The sequence below is a fragment of the Pleurotus ostreatus genome (assembly GCF_014466165.1).
Source record: "Pleurotus ostreatus strain PC9 chromosome Unknown scaffold_9, whole genome shotgun sequence".
NCBI lineage: Eukaryota > Fungi > Basidiomycota > Agaricomycetes > Agaricales > Pleurotaceae > Pleurotus > Pleurotus ostreatus.
In genome coordinates, this window is record NW_023503164.1 from 1,712,054 (window position 1) to 1,738,760 (window position 26,707).

The 26,707-nt window shown below is 50.3% G+C and overlaps 10 protein-coding genes across 10 annotated transcripts; 8 read left to right on the plus strand and 2 right to left on the minus strand.

Moving 5' to 3' along the window:
- Positions 1–1,493: 1,493 nt before the first annotated feature.
- On the plus strand, positions 1,494–2,892 carry PC9H_011747 (uncharacterized protein; the record flags this gene model as incomplete). The annotated part of the gene is made up of 8 exons (XM_036781229.1): positions 1,494–1,562; positions 1,614–1,710; positions 1,763–1,835; positions 1,902–2,137; positions 2,192–2,258; positions 2,321–2,513; positions 2,570–2,767; positions 2,872–2,892. 8 exons carry the CDS (start codon positions 1,494–1,496, stop codon positions 2,890–2,892), a joined length of 954 nt encoding a protein of 317 aa, XP_036627084.1.
- Positions 2,893–4,198: 1,306 nt separating this feature from the next.
- On the plus strand, positions 4,199–6,674 carry PC9H_011748 (uncharacterized protein; the record flags this gene model as incomplete). The annotated part of the gene is made up of 10 exons (XM_036781230.1): positions 4,199–4,429; positions 4,495–4,867; positions 4,915–4,998; positions 5,050–5,116; positions 5,177–5,190; positions 5,238–5,420; positions 5,471–5,661; positions 5,709–6,026; positions 6,082–6,218; positions 6,272–6,674. The coding sequence occupies 10 exons, from the start codon at positions 4,199–4,201 to the stop codon at positions 6,672–6,674; spliced, it is 2,001 nt and encodes a 666-aa protein (XP_036627085.1).
- Positions 6,675–7,117: 443 nt separating this feature from the next.
- PC9H_011749 (uncharacterized protein) lies at positions 7,118–8,337 on the plus strand (the record flags this gene model as incomplete). Its single annotated transcript, XM_036781231.1, has 3 exons — positions 7,118–7,387; positions 7,439–8,149; positions 8,212–8,337. 3 exons carry the CDS (start codon positions 7,118–7,120, stop codon positions 8,335–8,337), a joined length of 1,107 nt encoding a protein of 368 aa, XP_036627086.1.
- Positions 8,338–8,540: 203 nt separating this feature from the next.
- Positions 8,541–8,993, plus strand: PC9H_011750 (uncharacterized protein; the record flags this gene model as incomplete). The annotated part of the gene is made up of 1 exon (XM_036781232.1): positions 8,541–8,993. The coding sequence occupies one exon, from the start codon at positions 8,541–8,543 to the stop codon at positions 8,991–8,993; it is 453 nt and encodes a 150-aa protein (XP_036627087.1).
- Positions 8,994–10,528: 1,535 nt separating this feature from the next.
- Positions 10,529–11,299, plus strand: PC9H_011751 (uncharacterized protein; the record flags this gene model as incomplete). Its single annotated transcript, XM_036781233.1, has 2 exons — positions 10,529–11,068; positions 11,117–11,299. The coding sequence occupies 2 exons, from the start codon at positions 10,529–10,531 to the stop codon at positions 11,297–11,299; spliced, it is 723 nt and encodes a 240-aa protein (XP_036627088.1).
- Positions 11,300–11,744: 445 nt separating this feature from the next.
- Positions 11,745–12,690, plus strand: PC9H_011752 (uncharacterized protein; the record flags this gene model as incomplete). Its single annotated transcript, XM_036781234.1, has 3 exons — positions 11,745–12,097; positions 12,150–12,201; positions 12,250–12,690. The coding sequence occupies 3 exons, from the start codon at positions 11,745–11,747 to the stop codon at positions 12,688–12,690; spliced, it is 846 nt and encodes a 281-aa protein (XP_036627089.1).
- A 204-nt stretch (positions 12,691–12,894) lies between these two features.
- On the plus strand, positions 12,895–19,532 carry PC9H_011753 (uncharacterized protein; the record flags this gene model as incomplete). Its single annotated transcript, XM_036781235.1, has 32 exons — positions 12,895–13,662; positions 13,713–13,804; positions 13,852–13,902; positions 13,950–14,284; positions 14,343–14,437; positions 14,492–14,531; positions 14,585–14,624; positions 14,676–14,829; positions 14,891–14,981; positions 15,037–15,158; positions 15,215–15,286; positions 15,340–15,732; positions 15,789–16,051; positions 16,107–16,139; positions 16,189–16,258; positions 16,317–16,385; positions 16,443–16,759; positions 16,814–16,895; positions 16,946–17,282; positions 17,332–17,372; positions 17,420–17,511; positions 17,571–17,805; positions 17,856–17,990; positions 18,042–18,112; positions 18,165–18,388; positions 18,444–18,484; positions 18,530–18,610; positions 18,663–18,677; positions 18,726–18,774; positions 18,833–19,228; positions 19,282–19,343; positions 19,404–19,532. 32 exons carry the CDS (start codon positions 12,895–12,897, stop codon positions 19,530–19,532), a joined length of 4,995 nt encoding a protein of 1,664 aa, XP_036627090.1.
- Positions 19,533–19,917: 385 nt separating this feature from the next.
- PC9H_011754 (uncharacterized protein) lies at positions 19,918–20,916 on the minus strand (the record flags this gene model as incomplete). The annotated part of the gene is made up of 3 exons (XM_036781236.1): positions 19,918–20,361; positions 20,411–20,775; positions 20,835–20,916. The coding sequence occupies 3 exons, from the start codon at positions 20,914–20,916 to the stop codon at positions 19,918–19,920; spliced, it is 891 nt and encodes a 296-aa protein (XP_036627091.1).
- A 261-nt stretch (positions 20,917–21,177) lies between these two features.
- On the plus strand, positions 21,178–22,463 carry PPP6C (Serine/threonine-protein phosphatase 6 catalytic subunit; the record flags this gene model as incomplete). The annotated part of the gene is made up of 7 exons (XM_036781237.1): positions 21,178–21,414; positions 21,469–21,536; positions 21,587–21,660; positions 21,758–21,837; positions 21,888–22,005; positions 22,054–22,382; positions 22,440–22,463. The coding sequence occupies 7 exons, from the start codon at positions 21,178–21,180 to the stop codon at positions 22,461–22,463; spliced, it is 930 nt and encodes a 309-aa protein (XP_036627092.1).
- Positions 22,464–22,676: 213 nt separating this feature from the next.
- PC9H_011756 (uncharacterized protein) lies at positions 22,677–26,556 on the minus strand (the record flags this gene model as incomplete). Its single annotated transcript, XM_036781238.1, has 19 exons — positions 22,677–22,824; positions 22,881–22,964; positions 23,020–23,140; positions 23,193–23,307; positions 23,360–23,929; positions 23,984–24,040; positions 24,095–24,153; positions 24,200–24,241; positions 24,298–24,316; positions 24,374–24,476; positions 24,525–24,535; positions 24,585–24,723; positions 24,774–24,825; positions 24,888–25,349; positions 25,402–25,790; positions 25,841–25,865; positions 25,916–25,955; positions 26,013–26,231; positions 26,287–26,556. The coding sequence occupies 19 exons, from the start codon at positions 26,554–26,556 to the stop codon at positions 22,677–22,679; spliced, it is 2,925 nt and encodes a 974-aa protein (XP_036627093.1).
- Between the last annotated feature and the right edge of the window lie 151 nt (positions 26,557–26,707).

The window sequence follows — 26,707 nt, forward strand, 5'->3', positions numbered from 1 at the left end:
TCATCCCTGATGTTCTAGGAAGTTAGATCGGTGATATGGGACGAATTTTGGACTGACCTTTCTGGAACAAATTCATGTTCTGCTGCTCGCATCTCCAATTTGGTCCCATAAACGCGTGGAACGCGGTCCGCAAACGCGCTGTACCCCAGATGCTGCAGACAATATATTACATTGACCTTCGGATCAGCCCGCAAAGAAGGACACCGGTGCGTCGAAGCCTTCTTTGGCATCAAGTAGATGAAGTTCTGTGGATTCCAAGGCGTAAGGAAGCTAGGGATTAGGGCCGTATCGACGGGAAGCCGTCAAATTTGCTTGCGTGAGAGTGCATAGACATGGTGAGCTTGAAGATTTCAGAGCCTTGCCTGATAATTGGTTGGTCGCATGGAATGTCCAACAATAACACTAGGTTCAGCCGTGCCTTCACCTAAAACCGACGGCTCCGATATCACCAACGCTCTCAGCAGATCCTGACTCGTTCGGCGAAGGAAGTGAAGTAAACTACGGCTGCACACGTCTCGAATACACGGAGTTCCATGGGACTCCTAGAAGGAACCTAATATTTGGAAATCGAGTGAGTACCGCCGAAGAGTCCACCCTGTCCATCCTCCTGACTAACTCCTAAAAGCTCCTGAAAGCTCCTGATCAGCCCCCTTCGGACTGAGACGTAATTCGAACACTGATATATGCTCGGACGCCAGCAACGAGCGAGCAGCAAGTGAGAAGCTGATGTCTCAGAAGCTTAAACAGCCCACCTGGTCTGACAAATGCACCTTATTTGACCATTCCATCTGCGCCGCGCTGATTGACGCCAATAATACCGTCTACTACGGCAAGGGTGTTACAGTAATAATAGGTGGGCACACTCAACTCGGTTCAGTTGATTTAATCTTGGCGTGAGCCTCTGTATATAATGTGGCAGGCTTTCGGAGAGTCAAAGGAAGGAATGGGATTCCTTCTCTATCCGTTCGTCGCTGCGACACTCTGTATCACAGCCGTCCTCGTGAACCGCCGTAGAAATCTGTTCATGAGACGCCTGAAAGGACCGCCGACACTGTCGTGGCTACTTGGTAAAACTTTAGCTCAGCCTCCTTCCTTCGCAATTTGACGGACCGCTCGATTCGCAGGGAACGAACATCTCCTGCTTAGGCAAGAGCAGGTCGGGGACCTGGAGTATGCCTGGATATGTGAATACGGGGCCACATTCCGCATCAGTTCTTGCTATGGGGTGTGTGCGGGACTCTGATCGCCGATAGTCGGGAGATTGATGGTCTCGCAGCGACAAAGCTTCTTCACAGCAGACCCTCGGGTCGTCCAACATATTGTTCACACCTCAGGCTATCGTTACGGGAAACGTGTCGACCACACACAATCAACCCGGAATGTGATGGGAAGAGGTATTGTTTGGGCTTCAGGTACGACTTTGCCACAATCATTGGACTAACCACTCGAACCAAATACAATCAGGCGACGTGCACAAACGTCACCGGAAAGTTATGAATCCTGCATTCAGAACTCTAGAGTTGCGAGGCTTTCTCCCACTATTCCAAGGTGTTGCTTCACGCGTAAGTCCTTGTTTATTTAGTTGCGGAGTGATTATTGCTAACGCTTTCTAGATGACTAGCGCATGGAAAGATCAGATCCAGAGTGGCGACAACAAGATCAATGTGACTCCTTGGTTGGCTCGGACCGCTCTAGATGCCATTGGGGGCGGTACGTCTAATGTCCCCCTTCAAACTGAGATATACATGAAGCCTCCACCCAGCGGCGTTTAATTACCAATTCGGTGCTTTAGACAATGCACAGAACGAGCTACGCATGTGTCTGGACAACCTCTTGTACGTCCAATATTCCCTCTATGTGGCTTCAATGTTCTGATGGTCTCTCCACTACCCTCAATGCAGTTGCGATACCCTCCCCTCTCGCCCGAACTGGGACATCCTGTTCAAGGCTTTGTGGCGCTACATCCCGCTACCCATCCTCCAGCTCGTTGAGTATATGCCAACAAAAGAGTATCGTCGCTTCCGACAATTCAGGAACGTGTGCCGGAGCGTCGCCAAGCAATTGATCACACATAATGCCTCGAAGATGGATACTTTCCCGGAGGTTAAACCTAAACGTGATTTGATGAATGTTTTGGGTGCGTTGTTCGCAACGAATTATCTATGCTGTTTTCATTCGTGTTGGGTATCAGTTCGGGCCAACGCCTCCGAAGACCCTAAACGTCAACTTGACGAAGATGAAGTCTTGTCGCAGATGGGGTGAGCTCGTCTTGGTTGATGCGTACTTTCATTGCAAGTTGACCTTGTTATCGCTTGATCAGGACGATTATCTTGGCTGGGCACGATACCGTCGCCTTTACGCTCAGCTGGATGCTATACGAGCTCGCAAAACATCCGGATGACCAAAAGAGATTGAGGGATGAAATTCGGGCACTCAGAACACAGATTCCAGCCAATACAACCTTCACCACTGCGGACCTAGAATCTCTGCCATTCACAAATGCCGTGATTAAGGTGCTCTATATTTTACGACTAACGCCGAAGCGATTCACGCCATTCATTGTCTTCAGGAGGCCATGCGTCTGCACCCCATTCTTCCTACTTTGAATCGCACGGCAGAGCGAGATGATACAATCCCTTTGGCCTTACCCGTAGTTGCCGCTGACGGACGAATCGTCAAGGAACTGTCTGTGAAAAGGGGGCAGGACTTCGTGATATCTGTGAGCGGGTACAATAGAGTTTCATCCGTCTGGGGGGATGATGCAGGGGTATGGAACCCTCAAAGGTTTCTCGAGATGTCTAAGGAGAAACAAACTTCGGTTGGAGTTTACGCGAATTTGTACGTTCCCCTTCCCCTATTTACATCTCCTAGTGTCTCACCGACGAGTCGTGATAGGATGACGTTCTGTAAGCGAACTCAGATCATCGTTCCACTCAACATACTCATTTCATCTCGCCATCGACTCGTTACAATGATAGCTGGCGGCGTTCGAGGATGCATTGGATGGCAATTCGCGTGGGTCACGTCCTCTTCCACGGGCGATCTAACTCTGATGCGAGCTGCCCGTATTTCCCCTCAGCCTCATAGAGCTGCAAGTTCTCTTAGTAGAGATGATCGAGAAGTTCCAAGTTTCGTTGCCCGAGGGAGTGGAGATACTAAGACTTCCAGCCTTATTCATGCTGCCCGTGGTTAAAGGGCGACGAAGTGAAGGAACTCAGATGCCGCTTCACGTCTCTCTGGTAGAGTGAAGGTCTAGGTATGTCCTTATGGTGTAGGCACATATTACTTCCGTGCAGCTACTAATGTGGGACATGTTTCTACTTCGAATGATACGTGATAAACAAATTCCCCAAAAGCGCATCTTACCTCTCAGAAATATCCATCAGGATCGTTCCTCATATGCCACGAGGGACCATTACGCCTACATATCTCAGTGCTTACACGGCGACACCAGGCGGTCCGGCATAGAATGAATGAAATTCTGTGGACTCCAAGGCGTAAAGGCGCTCCAACGCTCTCGGCAGATCCTCAATCGGCTGGTAAGCGAAGAGGAGGAAGATAACTGCAGAACATATTTTAGCAGGCACCTGAAAGCTATGAGGCTTGACGTACAAAAAACCCCGAACGTCTCCCGGCATGTCTTCCAGCCAGAGAAATTCGAGCAAGGACAGCAATCATGTTCATCGGAAGTTTGAAAATTGGCACAAGAAAAACGACCAGTACTCGGGCGAGCGACGAATCCCCTTGCTCGAGAGCTTAAGTCATTCTCCTGCTGGCGTACGCCACTTTGTTCAACCTTCCATCGTAGTCTTCCTCGGTACGGATGTGGTCTAGATGGACGTCCAATACAGCAAGAGTCTTGTAACATTAGGTCGACGGTCTTGCTCGGTCTTGTATAAAGTGGTACGCTTTGTTCCCGAGGATCAGTGGAGCGGGGGGCTTCCGTGTGCATGCAGCAGTTTGTATCGCCGCCACCACCACCGCCTTCAGCAGGACCGCCGACACCATCGTGGCTACTTTCGAGACCACCGAATCACTCGCCACATATGTCATGAGGTGCGTTGAGGCCAGCTCAGCGCTCAGCAGACCGTTCCAGCCGGCCCGGTTTGAATGTCTGATGTCGCTGCTTCTTTGACGCGGACACTCGCCATATATGAAGGAGCTGGTAGCAGTATGACTTTGTCTCATTGTATTTTCAATGTTGCGGGCCTTGGCGTCGATGGTCGTACTTTTGCCTCTTTCAGTCGTTGCATTGGCCCCAGCAGGACCATGGGATAAATTCAACTTCGCCCCAACCTCGAAAGTGGTATTCCCTTTTGCGATACATGAAGTGGACGGCAATGTTAAGAATGCAGGTCGTATAGTCGGTGGTAGTGGTAGTGCAACGCTCATGGGGTCAAGTGCGCTCACCCTTGATTTTGGCGTCGAGGTGCGTTCTTGTTTCAACTACCTCGATGCAATGGGCCTTGTTAATGCGTGGCTACACCTTCGCAGGTCGGCGGCTTAATCTCCATTAACTTCGAGCAGATCTCGTCTTCATCTTCGGTTGCCCTCTCCTTCACTGAATCCCCATTGTTCATTCGTCGCAACGCTTCAGACGACTCATCCTTTCCTTCTGCGAATACAACGTTTGATGGTGTACTCCGGGTCACTTCGCCTAGAAGAGGGCTCTGGCAGCAACCCGCCGCGAGTCTTCGAGGTGGATTTCGATATCTGACAATTGTCAACAATGACGATGACGACCTGACGATATCTAATGTCACTTGCGCTATTTCATTCATGCCTCATGTTGCGAATCTCCGAAGTTATTCGGGCTACTTCTTTGCTACCGACCCTGTCTTTAAGGACAAGGATTTCTTGACCAAAGGTTCGTCTCGAACGTCGCCCGAATTTCAGTCCACTCACTTTCGATAGTTTGGTATGCCGGGGCTTATACTATCCAAACGAATACTGTCCCATTGAATACTGGGCGGAAAGTTCCCTTTGCCCCCGCTGGAAGTTAGTCTCATCCTGTGTCCTCCATTGGGACTTACCTTACTCCTCGCATAGCATGGTTCAATAATGCCACTCTGGGTGTCAGCGGGCCGATCATCGTTGACGGTGCGAAACGCGATCGGTAAGTCGCTTCGCGAAGTTCATCTATGTGCCTTTACTGATAAACAAATTTCGTTGTCAGAGCGGTCTGGCCAGGTAAAACTATCGCAATGGATTCCCGAACTGACACTAACCCACTATAGGTGATATGGGAATTGCTGTACCCAGCCAATTTGTCTCCACCAACGACCTCATTCCCACCCGCAACGCGCTGTCGACTATGTTCGCCGCGATCAACCCGACTACCGGTGCACTTCCCGAATCCGGACCGCCATTAAGCCAACAAGGCTCCGATACATACCATGCGTGGACACTCATTGGTACACGTGAGTACGACTCCTCAGAAGCCCGATCAATGGAATGAATTCTAGCACAGATAATTACTTCTTATATTCGGGTGATGTGGAATGGCTACGAACTATCTGGTCAAATTATACAAAGGCCGTCGCGTTCTTGGAAGGGAAGGTTGATCGGAGGATTGGGCTGATGAATGTTACTGGACTTCGAGATTGGGCAAGACTCGGAGGTGGAGGCATCAATGCTGCTGGAAATGCCCTTTTATATAGAGTAAGTCCTTCCCTTTCTGCACCTGTTCAAGCTAACATTCAGTATAGGTCCTTGTGACGGCATCGGAACTCGCATCACACCTGAACGACAGAAGCCTGTCTACTGCCTACGCCGCGAACGCGACAAGTATCAAGACGAGATTCAACGATGTCTTCTGGCTCCCAACTGCTGGGATGTACAAAGACAATCAGACAACGACACTTTGTCCACAAGACGCCAACTCGCTTGCTGTGATATTCAACGTGACTAACACGCCAGAGCAAGACAAGAGCATCAGTCAAGGTCTGACCAAGAATTGGAACAGTATTGGTTCGATTGCCCCGGAACTCCCAAATACAATCTCCCCGTTTATTGGCGGATTCGAGGTGAGCCTCCAATATAGGTTCGGTTATTGCAGACCCATACCCATCGTTGAGTTAGTTGCAAGCGCACTTCATCGCTGGTAATGACGATCTCGCTATGGATCTACTTCGAAGGGAGTGGGGGTACATGCTCTACACAAATCTGAGCGTGCAGTCAACTCTTCTTGAGGGATATAATTCCGACGGTAGCATAGGGTATTCATCGTCCATCACCTCGACGTACGGGTTGCTTATTTCGGTTTATGTAGGTATCGGGGCGATCGGGGCTACAACAGCGACCCAGCCTATGTCTCACATGCCCATGGGTGGTCTGCAGGGCCTACGTCAGCGTTAACATTCTATGTTCTGGGATTGACAGTCACTTCGCCTCAAGGAGCAACATGGGAGGTCGCGCCTCATCTTAGTGGGTTAAACGCAGCTGAAGGCCAGTTCGAGACACCTCTCGGGGCTTATTCGGCGAGTTGGAGGACAGTGAACGAGGGGGGCAAGGTCTTCGAAATTGACTTGGAGACACCATTGGGAACAAGCGGGGCGTTTCGCTCACCAATTATCGGCGGTGCACTGCTTGTCGATGGCAAAGAAACCCCCTTCAACGGAGACCATATCCAGTTATCTGGCGGTAAACATACCATCCAAGTACTTGAAAAATAGGTCACACAGACTTTGTGGCAATGTCATAATTTTCCAGGCAGGAATCCATCCTCCATCGGGTTGACCAAATCCTCAGCACTCTGTACCTCTGTACTCTGTGTTGTCTCCATGGATGTCGATAACTTTCCAGATTTTAATCCCCGCGACTATACAGGCGTCATGGCGCAATCCCAAGGTTGCTGACTGTTTGCTGACTGTTTATTTCGACCATCACACGGTGGCACACCGGTAAAATGGTGCAGACTCACACTGCCCTCGGTCAAAGTTCCTTTATAGAGAGACCTTTACCAGAATCCAGAATGATTCATCATTGAATATCTCACCTGTCATAGAAGACTTTCGGTAATGCCGGTATAAAAGCGAGGATGACCGAGCGATGTTGGCTACTCAGATACTTGCTCCCGTTCGCAATCTGCCTTCTAGCATACCTCTTTGCCCCCCGTATGTCAGCTTCGACCCCAGCCCTCTTTAGCCCCATCCAAGTGGGACGCGTGAACCTCCAGCATCGCATCGCCCTCTGCCCGCTGACCCGATATCGAGCGACGAAAGCACATACGCCGATCGTCCCTGTCGTTCGCGAATATTACAGACAACGGGGCAGCGCAGGAGGTACACTTCTTATCACTGAGGGAACCTTCATATCGCCAGAAGCGGGAGGGTACGATAATGTCCCAGGCATCTGGTCCGACGAGCAGATTGAAGCATGGAAGCAGGTGCGTCCTAGTTTCATCGAGCGATAGACTTCCTCATCGACACATACTTAGATCACAGACGCTGTTCACGCCCAAGGATCGTATATCTATCTTCAACTGTGGGCGCTTGGTCGAGCGGGCAACCCAGATATCTTGGCGGCGGAAGGCCTTCCATACGTCTCTGCATCTGACATCCCACTGAAATCGGTTGTTCCTCGCCCTCTGAGCGTTCCGGAGATCAAGTCGTACGTAGAAAAGTTTACCAAAGCCGCTTCAAACGCCGTCAACAGGGCTGGCTTCGACGGCGTTGAAGTCCATGGTGCAAACGGCTACTTAGTTGACCAGTTCCTTCAAGATGTTACGAACAAGCGAACCGACGAATACGGCGGAGGGGTGGAGGGGAGGACGAGATTTGCCTTGGAGATATTGGAGGCCGTTACGAAGGAAGTGGGTCCGGATAGGACTGCGATAAGGATCAGCCCGTGGGGCAAATTCCAGAACATGCGCATGGAAGACCCCAAGCCTACATTCTCGCATCTGGTCACCCAAATTCGCCAACGCTTTCCGGGTTTGGCATACATCCACGCCGTCGAGCCTCGGATAGCCGATGGCACTGTGAAGGCAGAATCAGAGGTTCCCGAGTATGAGGAGAACGACTTTCTTCGGAAGATATGGGCACCTCGACCATTCATTAGTGCAGGAGGCTACACCAGGGAGCTCGCCTTGAAGGTGGCAGAAGAGAAGGGGGACATCATTGCTTCAGGGAAACTATTCCTTTCTAATGTGCGTCGCCCGTCTCAAGTCGTGTAGAGCTTGATGTACTAACCATAATCTCGTATCGGCAGCCTGACTTGGTACAACGCTGGAAGAAGAACTTGACACAAAACGCGTGGGATACGTCTACATTTTATATTCCTGGTGATGCCAGTGGTAAAGGATATATTGACTACCCGTTTGCTGGGAGCGAGTAATCACGATATCCGAGTAACATAAATCATAAGATACGAGGGAATTAGACGTGTATACTTCGAATATCTTCTTCGCCTGGACTAGATGCTATCTCCCAAATTATAAATTCAAGCTAGATCCCTGACTCCTCAGGAGCTTCTTGTCCACGTGATCTCAAGTGGAGGTCGAGCGTCAAACGCCATTGCGCTTTTCTCCCGAATTCGCTATGTTTTGTCGGACTGTCACTCGCATTTCCTCTACTGCGGGACATCTCCAATCTCGCTCTGTTTCGTCGTCGCCGTATGGGCGCACACATGTCTGGAAACGTCGTCCCCCTGTCCTACCAAACCCAATGGTCCCCAAATTCCCCCAACAAGTGATACGGTCGGACGGCTCGTCATTCATTCATTGGACCACTTCTCCCCGGTCACTGCTTCGCTTGACGCGCGACACGACGAGTAACCCGATGTGGAACACTGGTGTATGGATGGATGAGCAGAGTATTGAAGAAGAGGGCGCGACGACCGGACGTCTGGGTAGATTCAACAGGCGTTTCGTTGGGATGGGTGGTTCAGGCGAAGAAGTCAATTGGATGGAAGGTTTCGAAGAACCCGCCGCAGCTGCACCGTCTGCTTCACCTCCCAACACACCTTCGAGTAAAACAACGCCGAAAAAATGAGGGGTATGTACTCCTGCTCGTGTGATGGGGTTGTCCCAGGGAGAGTTCTGACGCTATGACTTCCAGGAGGACATATCCGGACTTGCTGGGCCTTTACTTCTTCGTCGCATTGTCGCTGCTGCGGAGTACCACCATAATCTACTACACGGCCAGGCACGCTCACCGCGTGCTGTTGCGATAATGCATTGTTTATTCGATCATACCTTCGGGACATATCCATCGTTTTGATTGAATTCAATGGTCAGGTGTGACTGTCGCATGTCGGATATGGCCGTAACAGACTTGTGCATGCGCACGGAAAGACCAAGCGCGGGTGTGAAACCGTGAGCCCGATCCTGTCGTTTTGGAGATGCCTCTCGTCGCGGCGCGCTTCTTGACCGACCAGATAACGTTGGGCGCACGATCCTGCCCCTCAGGGTAGTTCCCATCATATTGGCCATATGGTTCTCCCATCCTCGGTAGATAGGACAAAATTACGGCAACAATGAGTGGTCTCGTCGCGCTGGAACCTTGATTGATTCAAATACCTGATAGGTTTCCCCCGTTCAGCAGAGCGGACGCTTCTTCCATTTAGGTCGTGGAATTAACTCCGAAAGCCACGACGGCATCGTCCTACCGTAGAGGTCGCTCTGCAGCTAGGCCGTCTAAACCCTTCCCACAGCATGGCCTCTCGAATCTATGCTATGTCGGTACCATGTGCCTTTGCCCACCAACGGGCTCCAAGGAGATGAGAGCATGCCCCCGTCCTGTAACCTATCACCTTTACCGCATGGAAACATACGTAGAAGGCCAGCATACTTCACCCGGCGAACTAAGTAAGCCTATGTATTCATTGTCCCTAGCCTCCACATTGTCTTGTTTTCTCCAAAGGTGCGCATGATGGATTCTGTCGGTCCATCGGCATTGGAGAACGGGTCAAGCTATTCCATAACGTATTTAAGCGTTTGCTCATTGCTCCAGTCCAACCAGTCACCTCCAGAATCCCCCAATCTAGAGACATGAACTACAGACTATCTATCATCTCTATCATCCTCGCCCTCACGGCTTTTGCCCAAGCGGCTCCTTCTCCAGCCCCCGCCACCATGGCAGATCTCCAGGCGCGAGGCTGCTCATGCCACAAGATCGGTGGTGAATGGATCTGTACCGGCAGTTCATGTCCATCAGTCCCCGTCGCGAGGCTTGTTGCCAGACAATGTAGCTGCAAGAAGATCGGAGACGAATGGTTCTGCATTGGCAGGACTTGCGTCTAGCACGAATCGTGGATGATGTAGGTTTCCCAGTTCGTGCTGTGCAATGACGCCCCGTATGAATGTGGCTCTTTCTAGATAGCAGCGCTGGATAGCGCTTCGTTGGGAGTTTTCAGCATTGTGTTGGTGTTTGTTAGCACGCATGTAAAGTGTCCCAATAACCGTTCGAAACGTCGAAATTTGAGGTTAAGGCTTCTTAGTATCCCCTAACGGTTTAGGGCAGGCTGATTCGTGTCTTGGAATCATATCGGCCGATCGGCGACCTGCTAATAACGCCACAATTTCAGCATGAACATGGATAAGGTGTTCGTGGATACCCTCCAACTTGCTGCACAAGTCGGTTCGGATTGTTGGGGGCGACCACGGTCACAGCAAATCTCCTTATCGATATACCTTCATCTCTCTCCCCTATTCCTGGAACGCGCCGGTATATCAGACGATGTCGAGCACTCAGTGCACTACGGCCATCTCACTAAATCCATTACCCAGCTCGTTCAGGCTGATGGTGCCGCCTTTTTTTCTGTCGATGATCTTATAGATCGCGTTGCCGTGCAGGCGTTTGAGCTGGCAGGCGGATCGGCGGTAGAGGTGCGTGTGGTGGTGGACTTGCCGAAGCTCATATTGCTGGCGGGTGGATTCGAGGTGGATGTGACGCTTCCAACGAGAAGGAAGATAGTATCGGTAAAAGATCTGGTATTATTCGTCATCATCGGCGTCAATGCACCGGAGAGAGAGTCCAAGCAGCGGGTGATCGTGAATATTTCCTTTGTCGAGAAGGTTGGAGCTGGCTGGGTCGATTATGCGCAGATCGTAGACGCGATTCAAAAGGTCCGTTGAGTATCTCTTCATTTTAAAATTATCTGACCGTTTGTTTAGCGAATGGAGGCGACGGAATACTTGACATTGGAGAAGTTCGTGCTTGAGACAGTACGCCTCGCATGCGTGACCTCTGTGAATATTCAAGCGGCAACTGTACGCGCACAGAAGCCCAGTGCATTGTCTTTTGCTCATTCATCTGGCGTGGAGATCACTCGAGAACAGTCTCACTTTACTACGTGAGTAATCGACTTACAGCCGCCGAAGCACCTTCTGATCAGTGATCACCAAGAAAGTGTTCCAGAATTCATCGAATTGAACTGAATGTATACGCCATAACGATTGTACGTTGTCTGCTCACCAATACCCGGCCATCGGTGTTTGCATCATGAGTAAGTGAGTAACCCCAACTACCGACGTACCGTAAGCGCGAGTAGCCCCTCACAATCGGCGCTGCTTACACGCTCTGGCGTCTGACTAACCGTATCTCAAGTTTAGTGATCACTAGGTCTTAGATGTTCAAGTTGTTCTAAAGATGTGCCTATGAGAGGTTCACTCGCCATTTCCGCAGAATATGACATCTTCGCTCACCTGACTAAGCGACCGTTGGAACGATGCATATAAGTCCAGGAGCGTGGAAGGGTGAGACACACCAAGCACAATAAGCACAGCAAGCGACCGAAATCCAATGGCCACAGCAGCAGTTATCGCTCCTCACGACGTCCAAACCACGCTCAACTACTTGGGCAAGGAGACCCTTGACGGAGAGCCACCTTTCAACATCGTCTACAAGGTACCCCCTGAAGTACCCCGCACGAACATTACTACCGATCCCCGCGAAGTTGTCATCCATGATGTCCGTGGCCAGGAGGACACGGTCTCCCTCGACAAGACGGGGTTCCAGTTCGTCAAGCATGTCAGTCAAGAGAAGGATTTCTTAGACGATAAAGCGATCGAGACGCACTACTACAAGGAGGTGGAAGAGCTTCTGAAGAGGGAGACAGGGGCGAAGAGGGTATTCATCTTCGACCATACGATCAGGTATGTGCAGTAGTGCTCGTCAATTTGGCGCGCTTGCTGATACGACACCAAGGCGCAACTACGACACCACTCCTGGGGCTGATCCTGACATCCGTGGCCCAGTGGTAGGTTATGCGTACTCCTCTGGGGACAAAGGCTCACTACCTCGACAGCAACGAGTGCATATCGACCAGACGTTTGCAGCTAGTGTGAACCGTGTGCGCTACCACCTCCCCGACGAGGCTGACCGCCTGCTCAAGTCGCGGGTTCGCCTCATCAATGTTTGGCGTCCTATCGGGCACCCTGTCGCCCACAATCCGCTTGCAGTCGCTGATTACTTCTCGCTCAACGTCGACCACGACTTGGTCTCGACGCGCCACATCTACCCCGACCGTGAGGGAGCGACCTTCGCTGTGAAGTATAACCCGGGTCATCGCTGGTACTATTTGTCAGACCAGACCCCGGAGGAGGTGACGCTTATCAAGTGCTTTGATTCGAGCGAGGATAGAGCCAGGTTAACCCCGCATTCTGCCTTCGTGGACACAACTAGCCCCGCAACGGCACCTAAGAGGCAGTCGATTGAAGTTAGGGCATTGGTCTTTGATGCAGAGTAGATAAGCCGTATTTGTACTAATGGGTCTCCAAGCCCTTCGTGTCTATTTTGTTGTGTCAAACATATGGATTTTGCACTGGTTTTCGGTTCCATGCGGTATGAGTGAGCGTGTGTCGTAATCTATTTTCGGATTATATATTAGGGTTTACTCTGTTCGACTTCGTAACGCTCTTGGACACGACTTCCATCTCGGAACTCTTCTAAAATGCGGCTTTGCGACGACGCGGGCCCGTTTGACCTGAAGAGTACATGCGTTCGGAACTCATGGAGTTCCCTCATTCCAGCTGCATTCGTACTTGCGATATGCGTCAGTTCGATACCAAAACCGGGGCCGATACGAAGGCTCTTTGCAACCATTTCGAAACCATTCAAGACCTTTATCACCTTGGAGGAAGCAGAAGCCCTCACGAATGACAATATGAGCCAGGAGAAGGGCTTGGAACAGGAGCTGGATGGGGGGAACGGCATCGAGGGAGATACCGGACCTCCGATGCGACAAACGATATTCATGGTTTTTATTGGACTCGTGCAGTCGTTATTCTGGATGGGCGAAGGCTCATTTCTCATCGTTGGGGACATTCAAAAACCATGGGGAGGCATTTCTGCGCTACTTCGGGCATCAACTTGGCTATACGCGACAGTTCGACCAGTCTCCCACCCTTCGAGGACGGCCCCATACGACCTCTTCGCGCTCTATTTCATGCACTTTGTGATGGGTTGCTTGACTACTGGCGGAGTGATCTATGACCATGCCGTTCTGGGGATTCCATGGCCCTCCACTTGGGTTCTCGTCGGAATGGGTGCGAATTTAGCCTCCATATTGATGCTGTTGGGCGTTGTGTGCAGTATGCCGGTGGGAGTACCAAGCAAGCGCGTCAAGAAGGAGGATATTGGTGTCACCGTTTCTTGGGAAGACTATACAACCCTCGGGGGCTGGATAACTTTCTATTGGATCTACCCACTGGTTCGGAAGGTACGTCGCCCATATACTACATTTCGTTCGCTCTCTCATGCCCTCGGCAGGGCCGTAATGAAACTCTGAACGAAACTGATGTCTGGAATCTGAGCCCGACCATTCAAGCTCGGCCAATCTTTACGAAGTACAGCACTGTCCGGTACGCATTTCCCTTATCATTGGCATGAGACGTACTTATATAAATAGGGGTTCCACACTGCTGCGCAAGCTCTTCAATGCGAATTCGCTTGACCTCATGCAGGTGTCTACTTTGCTTTGCCTTGACCATACTAACCTGCGAGCAGTGTCGATTTTGTGCTCACCGTTCTAAGCGCGATACTCACCTATGCTGCGCCATTCTTCATGAAGCGCATTTTGGAAGCGATCGATTCAGACGACCAGTCGCCGGAAGTTCGCGCCAACGCGTATATTTATGCCTTCCTTGCGTTTTTCTGCGCGCTCCTCAAATCTCAAACAGATTTGCAACATCTGTGGTTTGGCCGGCGCGCATGTACACGCATTCGTACGGAGTTGATGGCTGCTATATATGACAAGGCATTAAAAAGGAAGGATTTCTCTGGAATTATTGACAAGGACAAGGCAAAAGATGCTGCGGACGCAAAGGCCGGAATCTCGCCAGGTGAGCGCTGCTGCTCTTTCTTCATAGACCGGTGATGTAACAATAAACATCATTCAAGATAAATTGAAGCAGAAGGCCGATAAAGGCGACGAGCCTAGAGCCGGTGCCGACGTTGGGAAGATTGTCAATCTCATGGCAAGCGATGCCAACAGGGTAGGTGCACTGTGCGTTACATCGTGTATCGCGGGTTTGACGTCAATAATAAAGGTATCCATGACCGTGTCTGCCGTGTATTTCATCTATGGAGGTACTGTCCCGGCTTATCATTTCGCTCTTGAGGCCGCGCTTACATTACACTAGCTCCATTTGAAATTATAATTGGATCCGTCTTCTTATATCAGTGAGCCCGATCCTTCGTCGTTAGTGTGCTTCGCTTACATATGTATTGCAGGATGCTCGGTTGGTCCGCCTTCGCTGGGTTCATCGTCTTGCTAGCGGGGTGGCCGCTCAACAGCTGGGTCGCTAAACGTAGCATTCGCATACAAAAGGGATTCCTCGCCGCCAAAGATAAGCGGATGGGTGTTATCAACGAGCTTATTGGGGCGGCAAGTCGTAGTTTCATCATTCATCATACCAACACGCTAACACGGCTCTGGCGGTGCATAGATTAAATTCATCAAGTTCTTTGCATGGGAAGATCGGTGGATTGGACGAGCTCTTGAAGCAAGGAGCGTCGAGATGAAATGGCTGGTCAAAGGTGTGTATCACTTCGAGCCCCAATATCTTCCTGAAGGTTAACGCGTCATGAATAGCGCGTATTAATACAATATTCTTCTATCTCTTATGGAACTGCTCGCCGATCCTCATTTCCATTATCTCCTTCTTGGTATACGTCGCTCAGGGCAAGGAGTTGACGATTAGTGTGGCATTCACGGTGAGCTAACACCACCAAACTGCATTGTTGTTGCGTCCTGAAAATGCTTCCCTAAGTCTATTGCTCTTTTCAACCTCATTCGTCAACCTCTAAACGTCATCCCTACTTGGATAATTCAGATCCTTCAGGTATGCATGATACAAATGCGATGGCAGATCACTGATACCAAGACTTAACTTAGACGATGGTGGCTCTCCAACGAATTGCTACGTACCTCGATGAAGACGAAGTCAGCGAACAGGTGTCTTCCCTCAAGAAAGATCGTTCCGATCCCTACCTACCAGGCGACGACGACGAGGGATTGGGCCTCGCCAATGTTACATCTAAATGGAACGAGGTGGAGGAGAAGGAGAAGGGTAAAGGCAAGGATGCGAAGAACATCGCCAATGGTAACGGATCATCTACTCCAGCCGATGAGATTGCAACAATCGTCGGCGATACTGCCAGTGCGGGTGGGCCTGATGAAGAGCAACTCGACCACCATTTCGAATTGAGAGACGTGACAGTAATGTTCCCCGAAGGACACTTGACCGTAGTGACTGGTCCCACAGCTAGCGGCAAGACTGCGCTCCTCGTGAGTTTATGCGAACCACCCTGTGAACGCCGCTAATAGTCGTATTTCTCGTGTAGATGACGTTGTTGGGAGAAATGACCGTTCTGAAAGGGAAGATTGTGATGTCGAAGAATCTCTCCAAAGTTGATGAGCACGGGCTCGCAAATGGCATATCTTATGCCGCCCAAATGCCTTGGCTGCGCCATCAATCCATCAAGGATAACATTCTCTTTGGATATCCCTACGACGAAGAACGGTATAATCAGGTCATCGAGTGCTGCGCTTTGAAGCCGGACCTTGACATCTTCGAAGACGGTGATGCAACGGAAATTGGTGCTCGGTATGTGAACTGTACCGTCATAATTTCGACTTTGTGAAGCTTACTCTCTGTATAGGGGGGTCAGTTTATCAGGGGGGCAGAAAGCAAGGTGAATGTTAGCCCTCTCGCGCATCTACTAATGCTGAATGCATTCTCAGAGTTGCGTTGGCCCGCGCCGTGTACGCCCGAACAAAGTATGTCCTGCTTGACGATCCCCTCAGCGCCGTGGTAAGTATAAGCACAATCTCGTAATCCCCGTCGCTGTCTGTCTAACGCTCTTCTTTAGGACAGCCACACAGCCAGGTTCCTGTTTGAAAAGCTCTTCCAAGGGCCTCTTCTAGCTCATCGCACAGTGGTAAGCAGACGCAACGCAGAGAGTAATTACAGGCCCCGCTAAACATTGTTGGCATAGATTCTCGTTACTCACCATGTAGAGCTTGTTCTACCTGGAGCTGACTACTTAGTTCGTATGCTCGATGGCCGAATCGATACTCAGGGCACAGTCAAGGAACTTCGAGCTCAAGGCGTACTTGATGATATTGCCCATGACTCCGCTGTTGAAGCACATCAAGAGGAAGAAGCTGTGGCTAAAGAAGTCTCATCCTCTACCGAGGCACCTGGAAACGAAGCAGCAGGGGATACCAAAAAGCCACGTAAACTGATACAAGACGAGCACAGGGAAACTGGTGGTGTGCGGTGGTCCGTTTACCATAGCTACCTGAAGGCATCGTAAGTAGAATACCACATACGCTCGAGAAGGGCGACACTGATTTCACCTCACAGATCGTATTGGATATGGGCATGTCTCGCGCTGCTGCTACTGGTACATGAAGCACTAGGCGTCTCAGAGAAAATCTGGATATCGGTAAGACCTTCTGGCCTTCTTGAGTATTGTATGTCCTAAACCTTTCAAAGATATGGGGTGCTGCATACCCTAAATTGGCACCCTCCGCTTTCCTGTACAAATCGTTTTACGCACCACATCACGAGCTTCCGACGGATGGCCAGGTCCCACTTCACACGTATTATTCCAATCCAAAAGGCTCTCCCCAATGGACATCAACATATGCTTTCCCGTCGGCGAGTGAACACCCTATGTTCTACGTCGGCATTTACGCTGCCATCGGTATCGCCAACGCCCTAGCCAGTGTATTGTCAGTCATAGCACAGTATACGGGCGCACTTTGGGCTTCGCGCATACTGTTCAAGAGATTGCTAGAGACAGTAGTTCGGGCTACCTTCCGTTTCCATGGTAGGTCACGTTGCATTTACGAACCTTTCGTTCTTAAGTTTTGCTGTAGACACTACTCCGCAAGGACGCATGCTGAATCGTTTCGGGAAGGTAAAGATGCGCCGCGCTGATTGTAGAAATTACTGAATCGTTCTTAGGATATTGAAACAATTGACATGTCACTCGCAGGGTCTCTCCAATCAGTCAACTCCTCTATGGCCACCCTAATAGCTTCAATCCTCACCGTCGGGTGAGTGCAAAGTTCACTGGATACTAATGCCCTCAACGCTCACCCATTCCTTTTGACAGCGTCGTATTTCCATTATTCCTTATCCCCGCCTTCGTAATCGGTGTTGTTTACTACCAGCTTGCCGTTGGTTATCTTAACACAGGGCGTGATCTCAGGAGAATGGAATCTAACTCCAGGTCTCCCATATTTTCCGACTTCGGTGAACTGTTGGAGGGGATCGTCACCGTACGGGCATTTTCTGCGGAAACAAGGTTCCTCGATAATCTGCTCCGCAGAATCGATGTGACGACCAAGGTATGGAGCCTTCTTGTGTCAAGTGAAGCATTACTTACCCAGTAATTTAGATGTGGTACTCTTTCTGGATGACCAACCGATGGTTACTCTTGAATTTTGATGCCCTCGGATACAGCATCGTTCTCATCACTACCTTGTTCGCCCTCTCAATATCTGATGCGGGCTTGGCCGGTTTGTGTATAACGGTACGAACCACCTTGGTATGTGCGCTGTAATCAGTTCTCACCCCTTCCTAGTCGGCCATGACATTCACGATGAGCATATACTGGGTTTGTCGTATGTATACAGCTCTGGAACTCGATCTTAAGTACGTTGTCATATTTATTCCCAGATAGACATCCACATCTAACCCTTTGCAGCTCTGTCGAACGTATTGCAGAATACTTGGACCTTCCGCAGGAGCCACCCGCCATTATCGAAGATCGACGTCCCCCTGCATATTGGCCGTCGAGCAACACTACCGGATCTCTTATTGAAGTCGAGAATCTAGTAGTAAAGTACTCCCCGGAGTTGCCCCCTGTACTCCAAGATGTTTCCTTCAGTCTCAAGCCGCGGGAGCGGATCGGGCTGCTCGGGCGCACCGGTATGCATACCTCACCCATTAGGGCCTATCAAATTTAACTTCAACACGCTTATAGGTAGTGGGAAGTCGACATTGGCAATGAGTATTCTTCGCTTTGTGAGTAACCCCTTGTCCATCTACTCCTTGTCTAATAGTTTGTAGGCCGACCCTGCCAGTGGACGTATTCTCATTGACGGCATCGATATTTCGAAGATTGGCCTCTATGACCTGCGCTCGCGATTGGTGTGTAACATTTTGGAGACTAAGAACTTTAGCTCATACCTTTTGTCCTTAGACGTTCATTCCTCAGGTACCCTATTTTTCGTCTCGTCATTATCTGTTCCCTGAGCTGTTTCAGGATGCAACACTGTTTTCCGGTACACTGCGCGAGAACCTTGATCCCTTCGGTCAGCAGCTGTGGTTATTTCTCTCTCGAAAATTAGGTCTGACCCGATCGTAAAACAGAGGAGCATACGGACAGCGAATGCCTTGACGTTCTCTTCAGAGTACATTTACTCAACCGAAGTACTTACACTTCTCGCCGAACATCTCGCGAAGGATCTAGGGCCCCATCCATCCACGGTACCGATCAATTGCAGCAAGAAGAGCGATCTCCATCCGTATCTACGACTATGACTGATACTGATTCAAAAACGACTATCTCCCTTGATACTCAAGTCTCTGCTGGAGGAAACAATTTCTCTCAAGGTCAACGCCAGTTAATAGCAATGGCTCGCGCTCTTCTGCGTCGGAGCTCGATTATTGTCCTCGATGAGGCCACGAGCAGTATCGACTTCGCTACGGATGCGAAGATTCAGACAACGATCCGCGAAGAGTTCAATGACTCTCTACTGTTAACAAGTAAGCGTTTCCACGCAGAGATCGATGACAAAGGTTTGATAATTTCCTCCTAGTCGCTCACCGTCTTCGTACGGTCATTGATTACGATCGACTTATCATCCTCGACAAAGGAAAGGTAAGGCTACCATTACTGTCTAAATATTAGCAAAAGATAATCATTCAACTTCCATTACAGATCGCCGAGTTTGACACACCCCTCAATCTGATCCAGAAGGAGAGTGGTATTTTCAGGAACATGTGTCTCCAGAGCGGGACGTTTGCCGAATTAGAGGCTGCCGCGAAAGCGAAGGCGGAGCATGCCTAATTTACATCTTATATATTCCACTTTATGGAATCATCCGTGCTTGATCTCTCTTGCTGTTGTACTATCTATTTGCTGTCGACCGGAAGGTCCTACGATAAGAATACAATTGATACTATCTACTACAACTAAGGTGATTGATGCGACAATTACTGGCGGCATCTTGCCATAAAGGACGCATGGAGGTTGATGACGAAAGTGTATGGGCGGAATCATAAAAGACTGTTAAACTACCTATGCTTGTACTACTTAATGATAAGAGAGATATGCTATCAGGACTACAATTGAAAGGCATGATGAATTGAAGTGGTCAAAGGGAATGATGAAAACAAAAGTATGAAAAGAGTGTTTGTGCGATGGAATGGAAACTCTGAAAGGGATGTCACAATCACCGCCTAGTAACCCGCTTTCGCTCTCGACCATCTTCTTCTACGTCCATTGCTTCCGGCGGTTGCATGATGTTCTGATTGTGATGGATAGTGAGGTTCCTCGCGCTCCGCGTTCGCCGCCGCGTAGCGATTGATGAGTGGTTCCCGCCTGGGGGTGCCAGCGTCGAGGCAGAGTTGGCTACTGAAGGTGCAGAATCGAGCATGACCATGACAGCATGCCGACGCTTCGAGCCGGCCGTTGGAATTTGATCGGGAAAGATGTGATTGATGCCCGGAAGTGCGGGGGATGGATTGCGCTCAGAAGTTGGAGGGTCAGCGGATTCTTTGGCACGATTCCTGGAGCCCTTGGAGGGGGGCTGAGGGTGTGGTATCGTCCGCAATGTAGTGGTGGGCGATGACACTACGGTCGAGGCATCCGAATTGTCAGGAGCAGGGGACAAGGTCTAAAGGACGGTAAATCATTGTGAATCTAATAACGGGGGAAAGACTCACTGGGGGCCGCGATTGAGTGGCTTGAGTTGTTGGTGTGGTTGTGGTCCTCGGCATTGGGGGCGCTGGCGGCGCTTTCGACGGCCGCGCGTGATCCCTTTCTTTCTCCCTCTCCTCATCCTCGTCTTCTTCCTCTTCTCGAGATCTGATGGCCTCAAGCCTTGCCTCTATCCAATCCATTACTCTCCCAATCGTCATCCCATCATCCATCCCTCCTTGTGACTCCGACGTGGTGATGCCACCAGCGGAAACACCCTGCTGGATCATCATCAGCAGATCCTTATAGGCCGCTGAGTATCCTGCATTGTACGCCCGCTTCGACGCTGTTCGCGACGAACGGTACAAAGTCGTGATGCTCAGTGCAGCAGCTGTGCAAACACAAACAGTTAAACATCACATCAAACTCTACGTGAATCAACGGGCATACCTTTGAAGTCGCTAAGAAGCTCTTTTTCTGCATTCTGGTAGGCTGTAGGCAGCGAAGTAGCCAGGGTGTCTAGGTTGTCCATCGAGGAGCGAAGTGAGTGGTCCAATCAGCGCTTTCACTGACTTTATCATTATATAAGCGCTCACGTGATACCGCCGCTCAGCGCTAATATCCTTATCTAGACAGGCGCCGTCCCGTTTAGAATGGTCGAGAATGTATGTCATTCTGGCGCCTGTATGCTCGTGACTGCGACCAGTTCTTTGATGTTGTTTGGTTTGAGGGGCGATGGCTGGCTTCTTGATCATCTCCCGCTAGTACTTCCCACTATAACGGACGACGAAATATGTCTTTTGGAACACTCGACAGATGGATAGAACAACTGATGAACTGCCAGCATCTCCCTGAGAATGACATGAAAACCCTCTGCGAAATCGTGCGCACCATCCTCATCGAAGAATCGAATATCCAACCCGTCTCCAGCCCGGTCACAATATGCGGCGATATTCACGGCCAATTCTGGGATCTACTCGAGCTCCTGCGGAAAGGGGGCAAGCCACCCGACACGAGCTATATATTCATGGCACGTATCTCAAAGGAACTCGGGGAGACGCAGAGTGCTTAAGCCTTGGAGCAGGGCGATTTCGTCGACCGAGGTCATTACAGCTTGGAAACCGTGTCGCTGCTTTTCGTGCTCAAGGCCAGGTGAGTCGTTATAGCTTGGATTCATCCGCTCGAATGCCTACGATAGTCAGATACCCGGACAAGGTCACTCTATTGCGCGGAAACCACGAAAGCAGACAAATAACGCAAGTATACGGTTTCTATGGTGAGTGGGCCTTGCATGACCTCAGCCTCTCGTATCCTTCCCGTCGATGAGATGTTCGCGATTCGTGACCCGGGAGGGTTTACTCAGCTTCTGACAGATGAATGCCAGCAGAAATATGGGACAGCCACGGTCTGGAAGGCATGTTGTAACGTGTTTGATTTCCTCAACATCGCTGCCGTGAGCCCGCCGTCGCCAATGCATAGCGTGGTTCTTGACGCAGAGCTTAGACAATAGACGGCGAGTCATTATGCGTGCACGGAGGCCTGTCGCCCGAGATCCGGACTCTGGATCAAATCAGAGTACTTTCTCGGGCTCAGGAAATACCCCACGAGGGGGCATTTTGTGGTACGCTCCCTTCACGCCTTGCCTGCTTTCTGTCTCACCAGTCGTCAGACTTGATGTGGTCCGATCCCGACGACATAGAGAGTTGGGCCGTCAGCCCCCGCGGGGCCGGCTGGCTGTTTGGCGGAGGCGTTACGCAAGAGTTCAACCACGTCAATTCCCTGCGGCTGATCGCGCGGGCTCACCAACTCGTCCAAGAGGGCTACAAATACATGTTCGACGAGCAGCTCGTCACCGTGTGGTCCGCGCCAAATTACTGCTATAGATGCGGAAATATGGCGTCTATACTGACGATACACGAAAACGGCGAGAAGACGTTCAAGGTATACGGCGCGGCGGAGGAAAACGAGCGAGACAAGGGTATGCAGACAAGAAGAATGGTGAGTCTGGGTGGTATTGCTGCTTTTGCTAATTACTGATGTTCGTCGGTCATTCAGAACACGATGCCTTATTTCGTTTGACGAACTCTTATAATTATCTCTTCCGTTGTTCCTCGGGCAAGTTGTAGTATTGATAGAGTTCATGGTGTCTAAAGTACTGTACGTTGTTGACATAAATATACAAAGGTGGCATGCGAGATAGCGATTTGGGATTTCCGATGAATGGTGGGTAGCACGAGAGAGTATTGCTGCATAGGGTATCATCGATACACAGATAGGAGAGGCCTCGAGGAACTATTCGCGTAATTTGAGCTCCCGTTCGGCTTTGGCAAAATGCTCTTGCCACCAAGTCCACTCTTCGGGCTTCTCCTTGAAGAACGTCTGACAATCGGGGCACTGGATGAAGTAGGCGGTAGTTGAAGATGAGCAGTTCAGCATTTCACTGTGGGCAGTAGCACACCGTTAGCTTCGGTAGTCGCTCGATAGAACAACACATACAACTCGGGCAAGGTGTCCCCAATGGCGAGGATCTCGTCCTCCGGGAGGCAATCTTCGCAATACGCATCAGCGCAAGTGCGGCATCTAATTCAACCGCGCCGTTAGCCTGCAATCACCCGCGCATGGATCGTCAACTTGCCTAAACAGCATCCCGCCCGCCATCGACGCCTTACGATGGCAATGCGCGCATTCGTGCTGAGCACATTGCATTGCTCCTATCACGTCTTTTGGTCGAAGGCCTGCACATGCGCTATGAAATACTGTCGGAAGTTCGTCAGCAGAACGGTTAGCTGAGACCGGGGAGCTCAATACCTCGAGGACAAGCGGAGCAACACACAAGGTCACCGCCGTCATGGCAGTGAATGCAATAATCCTCTGATTCATGCTTCTTCTTCTTATGCTTCTTAACCACCGGAGGAGCAAATACCTAGAGTGCTAGATGTAAGCCAAGTCGTGTTTGGAGGTAATCAGTAACTGACCGATTGTTCTTCCGCTGGTTGCACGAGGAATGGGATGCCACCAATCCACACCGATTTGTCATTCCGAGCCCGCTTCTGCAGTTGCTGCCACTCATTCGCAATACCCTTGTTATCGTGACGCTGAACGACACGACCGTCGAATAACCGAGCAGAGACCTGAGCCACACCGCTTAGAAGTCTACGCTCCTCTTCTTCTGCATTCTTTAGCAACTGATCTTCATCCACTTCCTCTTCCTTCTTCACGCTGTCGCCCTCCACTGCTTCTTCACATAACTCATGCTTCATCTTCACCACTCTCAGCTGTTCCGAAGATCGAGATGACTCGAGGATGGTGTTAATATCAGCCGCTGTGAACCGGGCAAGATCCATGCCCTCTTCCCCAGAAGAAGATGCAAGGACACTAGACCCTTTGCGGAGAATATCAATCAGCTCGGATGAACCAAGGCTGGGCCCGGAGGATGAGGAAGAAGGGTTGTCAGAGCCCATAACTTTCACAGACAGAAATAATTTTCGGCGTAGGCGATCAAGCATTTGATCCTCAACACTGCCCCGACAGATGAGACGGTAGACCTAAACGCCATCGTATTAATGCTTGTATAGCTCCACATGGGGAGACACGCTTACTTTGACGGTCTTCGTTTGCCCTATCCTATGTGCACGAGCGATTGCTTGGAGGTCATTCTGCACAATCAGGTCGTACGGTGGGCGAACAGCACTAGCAAATAGGTGTCATACCTGGGGATTCCAATCCGAGTCACACATGATTACATGAGTAGCCTTCGTCAAATTAATACCTGTTTGTCGTCAACCTAAACTCTACAACGTGGAATGTTTACGCACCAAGGCCGCCAGCTTTTGTCGAAACGAGGAATACTTTGTAAGCTAACAGGAAAGAAGTGATTTTAAGAATAGAATCAAGTCACCCGAAATTCACTTACGAGAAACCTCTTGCTGGAACTGTGTACAGAAATAATTAGTTAGAAGGAATCGAGACATGGAGTAACCACTACGGACCAATCTAATGTCTAGGGTTCGGCGGGGCCTCGCAGTTGAGCCATCAAGTCGCGCGTACGGAATCTTTCGGAAGGCCATGAAATCCTCAACGCAATCGAGCATCCTGGTACCGTCAGAAAAGGTGCTTGATATGGGAAGCAAATGCCCTCACCCCGTCCATTGCTATAGGACCATCAGCTTATTGTATTTGCGAGGAAACACGAGGCCCTACCGAAAAGATAAGAACACGATCACCCTTTGGTAGAATATCGGCAAGGAGTTTGTCAATAACCATAAGTTTCGACGACGATGCTATGAGGTGCTCTCCGAGGTAATAAGGCTCCGGTTCTGCTCCAGGTAGTAGATACGGACTATAGAGCAGTTGATAGGCATATCACACAGATAGTTGAGTTGAGCTTACTGGTCGCAGACTTTGCGCAACTGCATGAGGAGGTTCATGAGCTTAGTCCATTCTACAATCGCAAGTGAAGTCTCTTTAGAATCTCGTGACAATGAATGATGCCCAGGTGCTTACTGTTATTACCCCCCTGCTTGGATGCACTTTGATTCACGAGTAGCTGAATGACTTCGTTCCGTCCGTGATTATGCGCACTGATCGAGTCCGCCTCCGCCTTCACCTCCGGTTTCACAGCTTCCGCATACTCGCCACCGAATACTTGCTTGAAGTCTGGAGCATCCATTCTTGTGAGGAGTCTATACGTCCAAAATCGTTGGGCCTCCGTCATCGGAACGAACACGGTAAGCTCTTCGCGAGGAGGGACGCTCATCTCCACTGTGGCCTTTGTACGGCGCAGCATGATAGTTCCAAGCAATGCCTTCGCAGCGTTGAGGGTGTCCATGGAATAACTGCCTTTCGTGAGATTGAAGGAGTCCCGGAAGAGTCGTTCGGATGCTGGGGTAAATATGAGGGGATATAACCAATGGAGTAGAGCCCAAAGCTCAGCAAGATTGTTCTGGAGGGGAGTACCCGTGATCACTATGATATTTAGGTCAAGACAGGAGAGGGAAGGATCTGAGAAGGAACATACGCAGACGATACATGCTTCCAAGACCCTGAAGCTTATGCGCTACATTTGTGTCTGTGTTCTTGATTTTATGTCCTTCATCCAGAACGCAGTATGTCCAGCGTCGCATCTTGAACCAACTATCCTCAGCTACGTATGTCTCATACGTTGTCAACAAGATGTCGAAGTTCTCTAGATTGTTTTTCACCAAGTCCTTGATTCTCGTGCGTTCGGGAACGGCGCCGTGGAGTCGCAGAGTACGCATGGAAGGGAGCCATCTAGCTGCTTCTGCCTCCCAAGACGAGAGGACGGAAAGGGGGCAGATAACTAAGTGTGGATCAAGCGACGTTGTCGAAGATTCCCGGATGTAAGCGAACAGTGCGAGTGTTTGAAGAGTCTTTCCGAGACCCATTCTGCGAAATCGCATTAGATAATGGCATGAGGGAAGTGACGAGCACTCAACTCGTCCCCAAGAATACAGTTCATTCCTGCGATAGGGGATAAGCAACGAAGATAAGCTTGTAGCCTGGACACATACCATTGTGATACATGTAGGCAAGAAACGAAAGCCCCAGGAGCTATTCTGCTTTAGCCATCGCCATCTGAAAATGTGAACGGAGTTAGGAACAACGTACTTGGTAGTCCTTCATGACACCTCCTCGGATTAGGCTAGGCTGCTGATCAAATTCATGCAAGGGAGTGAATGACGCATGCTTGTCCACACTTGGCCCAAAGTGAGTGTTGAATGACGATGATGAGGGCAGCAATGGTATGAAAAGGTGTTGGTGGTGATGCAGCCAAATTTTCCGCGCAGATTCGCAAGCATCGCGTTTCATGTGAGACGCTGCAGTAGCCTTTGCCATAGCTATCAGTCAGGATAGATATGAGCACGGAGTAGTAGTTGCTTACAGCCTTCTGTCCTTCCAGTTTCGCCTTCTTCACCGTCACTTCAGTGCCCTTGGCGTCGTTTTGGGCTGCCGACATGGATAAGGTACGTTTCCTGTACTGCTTCGGGGCTTCATCTTTGGGTACTGGCTTCGCTTTGCTGGGTCTCGCTGATCGACGAAGAGGGCGCGTGTTCTCGTTGCGTTGAGCGTTCGTCTCGTAGAACCCCCGTGAAGAAAGCGGCGCGAGAATGCAACTCAGTTCGTCATCAGATACGTCGTCGACGCTCAACATGGCGGGTAATTTGGTCTGATGAAAAGTGAGTGGTGAAAAAGGTCTGAGACAGAAGGACGCGACTAAAGTGGTTTTCCGCCGTTCAGGGCCGGCTGGTTCGCGTCAGTCACATGATCCAAGCGCCCAGTACCATTCAGCGCTTTCTATATTT